The sequence below is a fragment of the Neltuma alba genome, unplaced genomic scaffold (genome assembly GCF_004799145.2).
Source record: "Neltuma alba isolate B1F8T4 unplaced genomic scaffold, ASM479914v2 tig00011870_pilon, whole genome shotgun sequence".
Taxonomy (NCBI): domain Eukaryota; kingdom Viridiplantae; phylum Streptophyta; class Magnoliopsida; order Fabales; family Fabaceae; genus Neltuma; species Neltuma alba.
In genome coordinates this window covers 185,470-199,796 of record NW_021636473.1, presented here as the reverse complement: position 1 = coordinate 199,796, position 14,327 = coordinate 185,470, and the positions used below count along the sequence as shown (strand labels likewise).

The 14,327-nt window shown below is 37.1% G+C and overlaps 2 protein-coding genes across 2 annotated transcripts; both read left to right on the top strand.

Moving 5' to 3' along the window:
* Window positions 1-2,503: 2,503 nt before the first annotated feature.
* Window positions 2,504-4,225, top strand: LOC114718785 (3-ketoacyl-CoA synthase 15-like). Its single transcript, XM_028904219.1, has 3 exons — window positions 2,504-2,893; window positions 2,990-3,574; window positions 3,677-4,225. Exons 1-3 carry the CDS (start codon window positions 2,504-2,506, stop codon window positions 4,223-4,225), a joined length of 1,524 nt encoding a protein of 507 aa, XP_028760052.1.
* An 838-nt stretch (window positions 4,226-5,063) lies between these two features.
* LOC114718799 (nuclear export mediator factor NEMF-like) lies at window positions 5,064-14,253 on the top strand. Its single transcript, XM_028904242.1, is given in 16 exon segments — window positions 5,064-5,190; window positions 5,292-5,404; window positions 5,493-5,589; window positions 5,698-5,822; window positions 6,774-6,943; window positions 6,946-7,268; window positions 7,453-7,638; window positions 8,695-8,988; window positions 9,674-9,826; window positions 10,577-10,731; window positions 11,424-11,529; window positions 11,656-12,344; window positions 12,346-12,595; window positions 12,936-13,014; window positions 13,153-13,512; window positions 13,728-14,253. Coding segments are annotated over 16 exon segments (3,399 nt in total). The 5' UTR covers window positions 5,064-5,085; the 3' UTR covers window positions 13,922-14,253.
* Window positions 14,254-14,327: the final 74 nt, after the last annotated feature.

Here is a 14,327-nt window from a genome sequence, read left to right as displayed (position 1 = left end):
TGAGATAGTAAATAAAGAGAGAAAAAACGCCAAGTATAAAGAGAAAGAAGTAAATTTCCATAATTTTACCTCTGCGTGCTAGTTATATCTTATTAAATGTATGATTAATTGCATATAACGACAAAATAAACCCAAAAAGTATATAGAACTTGCTCGAGGCGATGAAGAAAAGGTAGAGAAATGAGGAACAAAGAACCTTGCTCAGAATTTAGACTTCAAACAGAGTTTGAACTCCACAAGCAAAGCCCTCCAAAATAAAAGGCCAAAAAGCATCACTTGCAGGACCATACATGCATACATACATACATAATCAACTCTTTTTGTGGAAAACATGAGGTTTGGTTAAAGCCCAACAGCATTATTCCTTAAGTCGAATAAAAAGCTTGCTTATTGCCATCACGTCCCTGTTAGACTAGCTCGTTTCGGTTTCGGTTTTGGTTCCTCTAAATGGCTTTAACTCACACTAGATCTTTATGAAATTATAGGGACTAAACGTTATAATTTGAAATTACAGGACTAAAATTAAAATTGAATTAAACTATGAGAATGAATAATGTTATTAATTCTAATATTTAAATGAATGAAGTTTTTGGTTGTTCATATGATTTGTTTTATATGCAAATGATGCTATGCTTTTTCGAGTATTCTTAATTGATTGATTCTTTTGCAAGAGAGCTGGCCTGCCTTTGTGTTATTTTAAAGTTTAAACACTTTAAAAGGAACTCACATCAAACTAATTAAGTGCCTTCTCTGACGCAGTTTTCACACCATCACTTGGCACCCAAGGCCTATCACAAAGCCTTTAATGAAACACCCTTTAATTTTGTGTGCTTTGTTCAATAAGTGCTGCTTGTCAACAAAGAAAGGCATCTGAGCTTAAAATATTATATATCCCACAGAAATTAAAGATGTATGTATGTTAATTAGCCGAATTAAAATATGCATCCTTCACTACTCCCTAGGGGGAAAAAACAATTAATGGCATTCGCAAAGAAACTGACAAAGAGGAGTTTTCTTGCTTATCATGTGGCGTTTCGTTATTGTATGAAAGCAGTCAAAAAAATTCTAATTAAATACACTTTAAATTCCGTGGAAAAGTATTAACACGGCAGAAATTTATAAAGAAAAGAAAAACTGGGGACATCATAACAAAAAGTTACGCACTTCATTATGTTGGATAACGTAACCTAGAACAATTACGACAATTTCACTGTGCATAAAGATAATAACTGAGGTCATTGTCATTCATTCAATCATTCAGTTCTTAGTAAAGAGTCGATTTTTACTACTAACTCCCGTCATTAATATAAGAGTTAGTTTGACATTTAATTTGATCCTAAATATAAAACCCCAATCCATCTTATCTTTTGTATTTATATTTTTTTTTCCAAATTAGTCATTGCAGTAGTTGTACATGTTAAAAATTCAATCAAATGATAGTTCTGACTAACACACATGATTAATAGACATATTTGAGGAAAGATAACACCTTACAAATAACTAACTTAACAAACTTTCTTAATTTATTTAAATTAGTCAACTAACTCTTATATTAAAGAGTGGAAGTAGTGTTTCTATATGTAAGAACAATCCAAACATACTGACCTAATTGTGAGCCACCTGGTTGAACAATATGATTATGATTGAACTGATGATGTCTTAAAATTTTTGGTTATATTATAAATCATCAATTTAGTTGTCCATTTGCACTCCTGGTTCTCTGTTTTTTCCCTCCCGTCATTGGAGATTGATATGAAATTAGAGGCCCAGCTTCTTTGGGTATCTTCGAGTGACAAGTCCAGGCCCAATTCAGTTTTACTCGATCACAGTAATAGTTCGTTCTTCTTCGTTTTCCAAAAACACATGAAATTCGACAGGATTGGCCAGACACTTGCCATATATGCATGTGTCATTCATTTGATGCACTAGCAATGCGCGCCACTTAATCACGTCTCCGATTTTAATCAATTCATCGATATATATATTGAACACTTTCGATTTTTAATATAAGACCCAACTGATTAATTTAAAAAAATTAAAAAAGTTACTAAATTATTTTAAAATACTTAATATATTTCTAAACTAATTTGGCTCTATCTTTTTAGATTAGTTTACTGGGTTTTATATTAAGTATAGTATATATATAAATAGATATGTTAGCATGCAATTTCAATGGCGCGTCAAGCCTGCTGTTATTCGCATTCATGCACTCTATGCCTCTTCTGTCTCTTCAAAAAACCATACTTAATATATTTTAGTTGACGATGTACGTACAAAACTGCACGTTATAACTTTTTTCTTCTTATATATATATATATATATATATATATATATATATATATAGTAGAGAGGATGCTAGGAAAATCCCGCATAAATGCTTCGTTGCTATTCTTGCAACATATGATATAATCCCAACAAATTCGATGGAGATTGTTCAATTACTTTGATTTTATTTTATATTGATATATAATAGGTTTGTTTCTTTTCCTTGTGAGAAGAAAGAATGTCATCCGGAGAAAGTAGAGAGTTTAGCACAGAGATTGTGGAGAGAGGCGTTGAGAACAGCGGTCCTAATGCTGGTTCTGTTTCCTTCTTCGTTAGGGTGAGACCAAGGCTCCCAGATTTCCTCAGTTCTGTGAACATCAAGTATGTTAAGCTTGGTTATGGCTACCTCATAAGCCACCGATCTTATTTCTTCTTCCTCCTACCCCTTCTCGTTGCACTCCTCTCAGTGGCTTCTCCTATAACCACCAATCAGTTCTTCGCTTGGGATTTCACCCACGCCCTCTTTCTTTTACCTCTCTTCCTCCTCCTTTACTTTTACTCCGATCTCACTTCCCGTTCTATTTATCTCCTTGATTTTGCTTGCTTTCGCCCTCCCAATGAACTCAAGGTATTATCTAGAACCTGACTTGAACAGCGAGCTTAATTCGATGTGATGTTTATGTTAATGGTGAGCTGATGATACTAACGAATATATATCATGCAGATATCAAAGGCGGAGTTCATAGAGCTTGCTAGAAGATCTGGGAATTTCAACGACGAAGCCATAGAGTTTCAGGAAAGAGCTCTGAAGAAATCTGGAATAGGAGACGAGACGTACATGCCAAGGTCAGTGTTCCGTCCGGAGTACCGAGCTTCCCTCAATGAAGCTCGAGAAGAAGCGTCCATGGTCATGTTCGGAGCAATCAAGGATGTTCTTGAATCCACAAAGGTGAAGCCCAGCAACATCAGGATCCTGGTCGTCAACTGTGGAATTCTCAACACAACCCCCTCACTCTCCTCCATGGTCATCAACCACTTCAAGCTCCGCCACGACATCCAAAGCTTCAACCTCGGCGGTATGGGTTGTTCCGCCGGAATCATCGCCGTCGACCTCGCCAGGGACCTCCTAGATGCTTACCCCGGATCTTATGCCCTAGTTGTCAGCACCGAGTCTGTCAACTACGCTTGGTACGGAGGTAACGACATGGACATGCTACTTCCCAATTGCTTCTTCAGAATGGGAGCTTCCGCTGTTATACTCTCCAATTTTCTCCTTGATCGATGGCGTGCCAAGTATCAACTCAAACAGGTATGTGCATATATATATATAAGCCGAAATAACAGTTTGTGACAGATGTGTGATGTGTACTATGCATATATATATATATATGTATGTATATATGTAATGCAGCTAGTTCGAACTCACAAAGGAATGGATGAGAAGAGCTTCAAAAGCATACGTATGAAGGAAGATAGTAGAGGAAGGAGAGGGCTTTCAGTGAGCAAGGACGCCATTGAAGTAGGAGGCAATGCGCTTAAAGCGCACATAACGACACTAGGGCCTCTGGTTCTTCCAGTGTCTGAGCAGGTTCACTTCTTCACCAATCTGATGTTCAAGAGGAAGAAGACGAAGCCATATGTTCCAGACCACAAGCTTGCGTTCGAGCACCTGTGCTTGACGGCGACGAGCAAGAAGGTTCTGGATGAGATCCAGAACAACCTGGGCCTCACGGAGGAGTACATGGAGGCGTCGAGGAAGACTCTGGAGAGATTTGGCAACACTTCTAGCAGCAGTGTCTGGTATGAGTTGGCTCACCTTGAAGCTAACTTGAAGGTCAAGAAAGGTGATAGGATTTGCCAGATAGCTTACGGGTCTGGCTTTAAGTGTAATAGTGTTGTTTGGAAGGCTATCAGAACTCCAGCCAAGCCCAAGAAAAGCCCATGGATTGAGGATTCATAGTGGTCGTTGCCCACAAATTTTTATGCACACGCACACTAGAGTGGATTTGTGGAGACTGGAGACGGAGATGGAGATGGGGATGACGCGTTCTTCCTATGTCAAGCCTGCTTGTTTTTATATTACTTGTCCTGTAATTTTCAAATTGATCCAATAATCATGGGGGAAAAACATTAGAAAGCATATGTATGTGAAAAAAATGTACTACTTGAAAAGACATATATTTAGAATTACTTCCGTTGTATTAAAAATAAAGACACTAGACACATATATTTAGAATGAAGTAAAACAGGTTGGTTTCTTAGGTTCATAGGGTATAGTTATGTTAAATGTATTTTAAAAAAAAATGACACAAAAATCAACTTGTCTAAAACTAATGAAAATAATTAAAACCATTGGTCGTGATAAAGTTTAAAAATCATGTTAAAAAGACTAACGTCTAGAGCTTGAATTCCATTTGATATCACTAAATATCAATTAATCAAATAAAAATGCATTAATACTAGGAACAGTATAACTTAAAAATTATTTGATGGAGGAAAAAAAATGTGTATGAAAAACAAGAAAAAGTACTGCTGTAATCGCCAAAAACATAAAAGAATTTACAGCTTTGGCCCAAAAAAACAGGTTCTTTATCTGAAACCAAAATTGTTATAATGGGTTGGTCGGGTCTAATAGCCCATAATGTTATACCGGGTCGTATCCGTCTCCGTTACCCGTTCTTCGGGGTTCTGTCTTCGTTTTTCTGTGGAGCCTTCGAGGCTTCAGACTGAAAGTATTCTTGATTTCTTTCAGCCGACGATTCCGCCCCAAGAATTCCAAAAAGAAGAACTCATCCCAAGCGCGCTGACAGGTAGAAAAAGATGGTGAAGGTGCGCATGAACACGGCCGATGTGGCCGCCGAGGTGAAGTGCTTGCGGAGGTTGATCGGTATGCGATGTTCAAATGTATATGATCTCTCTCCTAAGGTTTGTTCCCTCCTACCTCATCTCGTTCTAATTAAGATTGAATTGAACTATCTCAATCTTGAGGTTAATCAAGCTGTCCTTTTATATGTTTATGCTTGCAGACATACGTATTCAAGCTTATGAATAGCAGTGGGATTACGGAGTCTGGGGAGAGCGAGAAGGTATTGTTATTGATGGAAAGTGGTGTCAGGTTGCATACTACTGTATATATGCGGTAAGGATAATTTCAACGTATGTATTGTGTTGGTTCGTGAAATGCGGATGTTTAGGCTATAGCTCGAACTTGTTTTATATGTTTGTAGTGACAAAAGCAACACTCCTTCTGGTTTTACTCTCAAACTGAGGAAGCATATTCGGACTAGAAGGCTTGAGGATGTACGGCAACTTGGGTATGATCGGGTATAGGTTTTCAAGCATATTTCTTATCTAGATGCTCTTCTCTACAAGTTTCCACTTCATTTCAATCTTTCAATTTTGTTTTTGTTTTTGTTTTCAAATGTGTTTCAGATTATTCTCTTTCAATTTGGGATGGGTGAGAACGCATATTATATTATATTGGAGCTATATGCCCAGGGGAACATCCTCCTCACAGATTCTAATTTTACTGTCTTGACTCTACTCAGATCACACAGGTAGGTGGTTTGTTTTTGCTTTCTAATTTTGATGTGCAGTCCATTTGCAATATAAGCAAAATTAAGATTCGATGCAGGTAGTATTATGGATATATTTGCTGAGCTTGGTTACGCTAGCTTGTGACTCAAGTGAGGGCATAACTACATTATGAAAAAATGGTTAATGTCAGTATTAACTGTTAAAAATTGAAAAGAAGTATTAAGGATATATTTCACTGGTTCAGATGTGGTGAGATATTTATTTTTCCATACTGTTTATGTAGATTTTGATAGATGTTTCCATATTGTCCCCGTGTTAGCGAATTGACATTTTATGTTGAGTGTCAGGCCAGACCTGGTTCCTGAAAAAAATGGGACAAAACTCATGTTCTATCAAATATCAATAAAATCTTGCACATACATTATTGGATATAATTTTTACTACTGGCTTCTAAAACATACATTTTATAATATTTGGCAGCCTGCTGTGATATCGTAGCAGACAAGCTTTTGATCCTAATCATTTGATTGCATGGGTTTCATGACTGAGGGTAGTTATTAACACGTCTAATATTTTTATCCAGCCTGACACAGTTAGACTGTGTTCAATATTTTCCTTTGTTGTTTTACGTTTTTAGAATCTGAATATGCACTGGAGGAGAAAGAAAGATGGGTAATATTTTTCTTTACTTTTGATTTGTACGTTCTCCCCCTTTTGGATGCTTCTGCATGGTTTCTTATTCCCCTTGTTGTACATCTCTTTAAACTCTTAAATCTTATGTAACAATGCTTCTCATAGATTTTTTTTTTTTTTTTTTCTGGATGCATGATTGGAAGCCATAGAACTGCTGATGTAACTCACTTTTACTCATTTATATTCTTGGGACCCAAGTCATTTGATTATCTGATTAAACTATTTAAATTGTGGAAGCATTCTGTGATTAGTGGGGTGACAGCAATTTTATATTATAGGGACGATGATAAAGGGGTTGCAATCATGTCACGCCATCGCTATCCTGCCGAAATTTGTCGAGTTTTTGAGCGAACTACTGCTGCAAAGTTGCAGACAGCACTGATGTCTTCTAAGGATGCCGATGCTGATGAGGCAGTTACAGTCAACGGACATGGGAATGATGTTGCTCATGCAGCAAATGAAAGCAGGGAAAACGCAAGGGTGGGAAGTCATCTATGACATTGAAAGTTATACTCGGGGAGGCATTGGGCTATGGACCTGCCCTTTCTGAACATATTATACTAGATGCTGGCTTAATCCCCAGTACCAAGGTTCCAAAAGATAGCAAGTGGGATGATGCTATCATTCAGGCTCTTCTTGAAGCTGTAGGAAAGTTTGAAGACTGGATGCAAGAGATTATTTCAGGTGATAGAATTCCTGAAGGATACATTTTGATGCAAAACAAAAATTTGGGGAAGGATTCTTCACCATCACAACCAGGAAGTTTAGGCCAGGTTACTATCCTAGCCCTAGATCTACAGTTTATTGGTTATATTGGCGTGACTGCTTGACTAAAATTTCTTGTTTGTGCTTGATATATGATGAAACAAAAGGGATAAGGAGGATGGTTGTTCACATTGTTCTTTTACGGTAAAATCTTATTCATATTTTATCGCACACCCATCTTTTTCCCTGCAGTTGTATGATGAGTTCTGTCCACTATTACTGAACCAATTTAAGTCAAGGGATCACACAAAATTTGAGACATTTGATGCGGCTTTAGATGAGTTCTACAGCAAAATTGAGAGTCAAAGGGCTGAACAACAGCAAAAATCCAAAGAAAACTCAGCTTTTCATAAACTTGATAAAATACGTCAGGATCAGGTTGGTGCCCAGGCTAAAGAACTTATAGATGTTATTATGACTTGAATGTATATCAACAGAAAGATGCATGTATTATATTCTTCATTAGCAAGTTATTATATGGTTCTTTCATTTAAAATGTTAGTTTATCATGTATATACACGTCAAATTTGGTGCTTTAAATTGGTCATAGAGATCAGGTTGCAGTAGGGATCTAGTTTCTAGTCTTCAAATTTGTATGGACTTCAATTGCCTTGTTTTGTGCACTCTCAAACGTGTTGACAAAATGTCTTTAGTTGAGCTATGTGATAGAATTTTTCTTGAATACATTGTTACATCAGCAGAATGTCATTTGGTAGTTTGAGCTGAATAGAGTAGCGTGAATGAATGAAGTATTTCCCATGGGGGATGCCCATTATTATTGGGTTACTTCTAGGGAAGCAAAGATATATTAAATAAATGAGTTTCTATTGAAGTCGCAAAAACCTTAGATCAAATTCTATAGCAGTCAAACTGGTTTAACTGGATTCTGCCACTGTTTTGTACTGAAATAGATGTATGTCAAATCCTAGAATGACTATATAACTTGTAGGCATAATCATACGAAGAATTGAGTTCTAGGAGAGTTTGGTTTCCGAATTTTATGGCTGAACAGTTGTATATGATGCGCCCACGTTGTATGGTCTTCCATATTGGTAAACAGATATATTTAGATTATCTTTCTCAAGTTTTCTTGGTACTATGAACAGGAAAAATGTCTTGGCCAATTTTTATTTGGGAGAAAATGAAACTGGTTTTTTTTTGCCCCCCGGGGGGGGATTGTGTGATTCTGCAATCAATCTTCCTTATTTTTTATTTGTGATGATTCTTCCATTTTGTATGAATGGTTAATAATGGTGGTTACTAGGATCTAAAAGCACATGCTTGTACACGCCCATTCACTGCTTTAGAATTTGTAGGAACCTATTAGACAGCGAACAATTTGTTTTTCCCCATATTCTTGATCTTAGAAAATAAACAGCTGGGAATGGTTCTGACTTGGTGCCTATATTGATGCTACTCATTTATGTGACGTAGGAAAACCGAGTGCATAATTTGAGGAAAGAAGTCGATCATTCTATTAAAATGGCAGAATTGATAGAATATAACTTGGACGATGTTGATGCTGCTATAATGGCTGTTCGTGTAGCTCTTGCAAAGGGTATGAACTGGGATGATCTTGCCCGGATGGTTAAGGAAGAAAAGAAAGCTGGAAACCCCGTGGCTGGTCTCATTGACAAGCTCCAACTTGAGAGAAACTGCATGACTTTACTGTTGAGCAACGATCTTGATGAAATGGATGATGATGAGAAGACGTGCCCAGTGGATAAGGTATAAGTTTATAATTTGCTTTTGTTATTTCATTATGTGACACAAGAGATATATAAAGCATCCTGTTCTATATATTTTGTCTATTTTCTGTCTTTGCATGCATTAATTATAAAGTATAGATGGTTGGGCATAATGCAATGACAAGACAACAAAACATTTAATTGAAGGATCATCTCATTGATATGCTTTTGTTTACCTTGTCTCTTGTAGGTCATGTTAATTAAGAATTCCTTATAGTTAGTGTTTCACTAACTTTGCACAAAAGTGTGATTCCACTGTAGGAGTGCCACCAAGTCAATCTTCAAGGCTGAAGGATTTGAGTTTGAAACCCAGTTGGAGTCAAAATCAATGAAATCTGTTGGGGATATTAATTAAATCTTTCTTGGACATTCTCGAAGTATTTTGAGATTTTTGGGTTGCTATAGTCAAAATCAATGGTCAAGTGGTTTGAAGTTGAATTATGGGCCTGCTCATTCTTCTAGTCGAATTAAATTTCAGCACAAGTGATGGTGGACTTGTGCTTTTTTCATAATTAAGGTCCAAAGGGCATTCATATGAAGGAGTATTTTAGAGATATTAATTAGATCAATCTTGGGTCTTGCTGAAGCTATCGACTGAGATGTATGAATAATTATGTAAACTTTACACTTCCCAAATGTGTACCATAACATGTTTTTATTTCTAGGTTGAGGTTGATTTAGCCCTCTCGGCTCATGCCAATGCTCGAAGGTGGTATGAAATGAAGAAAAAGCAGGAAAGTAAACAGGAGAAGACCATGACTGCGCATGAAAAGGCCTTCAAAGCTGCAGAAAGAAAGACTCGCCATCAGCTTTCTCAGGTAGCTAAACCACAGCTCTTCTGCTCCATGATTCTTGTGGATGGGAAGAAACAAAGTCTAGTATGGTGGGGTTAACTTACCAGCAACTTCTTCGAATTTTATTGGGTTCAATAGTAGCTTATCATGCCAGATCTGTTCAGATGAAGTGCCTTATCATTATTGTTACTATTTAGCTACTATTATGAGAGGAAAAGAACTTTATTTCCAAATGAGAGAGAGAGAGAGATACACAAAAGAGGAGGATAAGATATCCTCCTAAGGATAGGAAACAAAATACTAAACTGGTGGCAGAAAAGCACAGTTGCTTAAAGAGGTAGGAAGACTGCCCAAAACCTCATGCATATTGTTGTCTTAAGGTAGACCTTGTGCATAACGAATCTTTAACTCGAGGGGTCATTTTAGCTGTGTCCGGATGAATGGATAAGTTTAAATGTATACTGACTATAAAACTAGTCCGTTAACTGTGCAAAGCAATTTTCCTGGCGTGCCTCTCTTTCTTGACCTTTTGTGATTTTCCTGGTCTTAGTTGCAAACTGTCAACAAAGATCCTCACGATGACACTTTTTTTTTTTTAAAAAAAACTTATCTATAGCAATATAATCAGGAACTATTTAAATGATATTTGGCGATCAGTTGCTCCCACTCTCTGTCTCTCTGTTCTAGCAATATAATTTTTCATTTTATTCTTTCATCTTTTTTTTTTTTTTTGGGTAAAATTTATTCATTCATTTTCTTATCATCTATTTTCAGGAAAAAACGGTTGCCACAATTTCTCATATCCGCAAGGTTCACTGGTTTGAGAAATTTAATTGGTTCATTAGCAGTGAGAACTATTTAGTTATCAGTGGGCGTGACGCCCAGCAGAATGAGATGATAGTCAAGCGATATATGTCTAAAGGAGATCTGTGAGTATTTCTTGTTTCCTGACATGCCTTTTGATCTCTCTCAAGTCTCTAGGTTATGCGTTGAATTGATTGAAAAAGAAAAAGAAATTATCTGGGAAAATAGTAACAGCAATTAGGTTGTAAAGCCGTCTTATGAATAGTATTTCAACGCTTTCCTGCCTCCCATACACTCATCATTCAAAGCATATATTATGTATTTCTGAAAAATTAATATAGTCATTAATAATTGCCGTGTACATGGTCTTGAGAATTTGTCCATGATTTTTGAAGTGTAAAATTGCTTTAGGGTTTGAAAAATGTGCAGATATTCTTGCATGTATAGTGGTCTTGTCTACCTATTTTTCCTTAGAGGGTTGTCTCACTCATGGCCAATAAAATGAGATGGTTTTTTAAATTGCACCACTGCATTGCCTTGCCTTTTCCTTTTTTAGTTGGTTTCTTTTGTGTTCCATGTAGGTTACACATGCTCTTTTGTGCTATTGTACTTTGTTTTTGAAAGCTCCTAGAACTTTGTAAGGCAAATTAATTTACTGATTGATTTATCATCATGAAACTAAATTGTCAGCTCTAAGGTGCATGTTAAAGTGCATAGAACATCTCTAGTCAAAATAACTCTGCAATATTTTGAAATTTGTAAATTTATTGAGAAGCATGATGTGATATTTGATTCTGTTGATTTCATTGTGTCGTAGTTATGTGCATGCCGATCTGCATGGAGCTTCCAGTACTGTTATAAAAAATCACAAGCCTGGGCAACCTGTTCCACCTCTAACCTTGAACCAAGCTGGATGTTTCACGGTATGTGTACTCAGCCATGCTATATTTTGAATTTTTGAATGAATTTACCTAGTTTGGTTTATTGTTTACTCATGACTTAAATCAAGTATTAGCTCCCAGTACCTTCATATTGTGTTTGTGATGCAGGTCTGCCACAGCCAGGCATGGGATTCAAAAATTGTTACTAGTGCCTGGTGGGTTTATCCTCACCAGGTCAGTAAAACTGCGCCTACAGGTGAATATCTAACAGTTGGGAGTTTCATGATTCGAGGGAAGAAGAATTTTCTTCCGCCACACCCTCTTATTATGGGCTTCGGCCTGCTATTTCGCTTAGACGAGAGTTCCTTGGGATCACATTTAAATGAAAGGAGGGTTAGAGGAGAGGAAGAAACAATAGATGATGAAGAAACCGGCCTTCCTGAAGAAAAATCTGATTCTGAGTCTGACAATGATGTCATGAATGGAAAATCTGCCACAGAATTGAAAAAAAATGATGATATATCTGCAGATTCACCCAAACCACTTCCACAAGAATTCCCTGCTGAGTTATCACAGAACACTGGGGCTAGCATCAATAGTGAAACTACAGCTTCACATAATTCACCTGCAGAAGAAAAGGGTATATTGAATAAGGCTGCTGGTGACAATTCTCCTGATAATGGGGGGAATGACATTGCATCTGTCAATCCACAACTTGAGGAACTTCTTGATCGGACTCTAGGACTTGGATCTGCTGCTACATTGGGTAAAAGTCATGGAGTTGAAATCTCTAAGGATGATTTAGGTGGCGAACAACATCTTGAAGAAATCAAAGTTGCAGCAAGGGACAAGCCATATATCAAAAGCTGAGAGGAGAAAGCAGAAGAAAGAACAGAAACAAAGTTTTTCACATTCAAATGTTGAACATGGAAAGGGCGAATCAAAATTGACTGGTATTTCTGGCACGCAATCTACAAGAGAAGTTCACAGTTCAAAGACAAGTGGTCAAAAAGTCAGCCGTGGGCAAAGGGGCAAACTCAAGAAGATTAAAGGGAAATATGCTGATCAAGATGAGGAAGAAAGGAGCATACGAATGGCGTTGTTGGCTGTATGTTACAGTAACTTTTGTTTTACTCACTTCTATCCTGAGTAAAATGGATACATTTTCATGCTATCTAGTCTTCCCCACAAGCACGCATATATGAATGTATGGCTGGGTTAAATATGACAAACGACCTAGGATGAAATTGTAGCCCGGACTCCTAATTTGAAATTTTGTTATAATATCCCCTCAAAAATCTTTGATTGAAGCAGAATAGGAAAAATCACATGAAATTACGTTCTTTGCATTATCAATTGCATATTAGGGACCAGAGACCACAGGACTATCTTCATCATCCCGTTTAATTTCCCTAAGATTAGCACTGATTTAATGTGTATTCTTGCAGTCTGCTGGAAGGTCGAACAAGAATGAAGATACGCGAGATAAAGATGCAGCATCAGACAGGGATAAAAAACCTGGTGGTGGTATGCCTTTATATTATTCTATGTACTGGTGGACGTGTGATGCTTGATTTGACGTTTTAACATCTGAAATCCATTAACATAGTCAACAGTTGTTTAATTCGTTTATTATTGTATTGAATTGAATTTCGATTCTGGAAGGTCTTGCAGAAGCCCCAAAAATATGTTACAAATGTAAGAAGGCAGGACACCTATCTCGGGATTGTAAGGAGCGGCCAGATGATTCATTACATGATCAAGCAACTGTCGGAACTGGCGAGAATTTGAGCACGAATGTTAGTAACACTTCTGCAGCAGACAGGGTGGCAATGGAAGAGGATGACATTAACGAGATAGGCGAAGAAGAGAAAGAGAAATTGAATGACGTGGATTACTTGACAGGAAATCCATTGCCTAATGATATTCTCTTATATGCTGTGCCTGTCTGTGGTCCCTACACTGCAGTTCAGTCATACAAGTACCGGGTGAAGATAATTCCTGGAACGGCAAAGAAAGGAAAAGGTTCTATTTTCATTTTATACAGCATTATCCTATTTCTTTCTACTAAGTTTCTAGGCTTCTAGCTCTTTTTAATAAATGGTGTGAAGTATTTTTGCACCTTCTGACATTACTAGGCTTCTGCATTTTATGCTTAATCTTGCATGTTGCTGCTTATATATGCTAAAAAAATTATGAGTAGATCATCTTAAAATAATGCTTCTCTTTTTTTTGAATAGCTGCAAAAAATGCAATGAATCTGTTCAGCCACATGCCAGAAGCAACAAGCCGAGAAAAGGAATTGATGAAAGCCTGTACTGATCCTGAACTTGTGGCCGCAATTATTGGTAATGTGAAGATAGCGGCTGCTGGCCTTACTCAACTGAAGCAGAAGCAAAAGAAAGGCAAGAAGAGCAACAAGCAGGAAAGTTAACTAATCTTGTGACACGTTTATGCCTGTTAAAGCTTTACCCCTTGTCTTCAAGTGCTGACGCATTTGTATGTTCGGCATGGCACGAGAGGAAAAAGTTTTGCTGCCTTGAGATCTACTCTATGAGAATTTCTATTTGATGTCCTTGTACAGTTGTTTGTTGTATTGTAGATGCTGTTAGTGCATAAATAACTGTCAGCTATTCAATGTTTTCTTCATTCCCACCAAATATTCATTCATAATTCATAAAACAACACTGGTCAAACTGGGCGAGTTTTTGGATAGAATCGAATCTAAGAGATGCAGATTCATGTTGTAGTTCGTTTTATTTCTAACAAACTTGTGTTTATTCATTATTTATTTGGTATAATTAGAGCTCTTCCGGATTGATGAGAATTTAACAGCGGGG

Bases quoted from the DNA above. Each gene is read 5' to 3' on its own strand.
- LOC114718785 (XM_028904219.1), top strand. From the start codon at position 2,504: ATGTCATCCGGAGAAAGTAGAGAGTTTAGCACAGAGATTGTGGAGAGA. The intron at 2,894-2,989 runs GTATTATCTAGA...TATATCATGCAG, and splicing joins GCCCTCCCAATGAACTCAAG to ATATCAAAGGCGGAGTTCAT. The intron at 3,575-3,676 runs GTATGTGCATAT...TATGTAATGCAG, and splicing joins CCAAGTATCAACTCAAACAG to CTAGTTCGAACTCACAAAGG.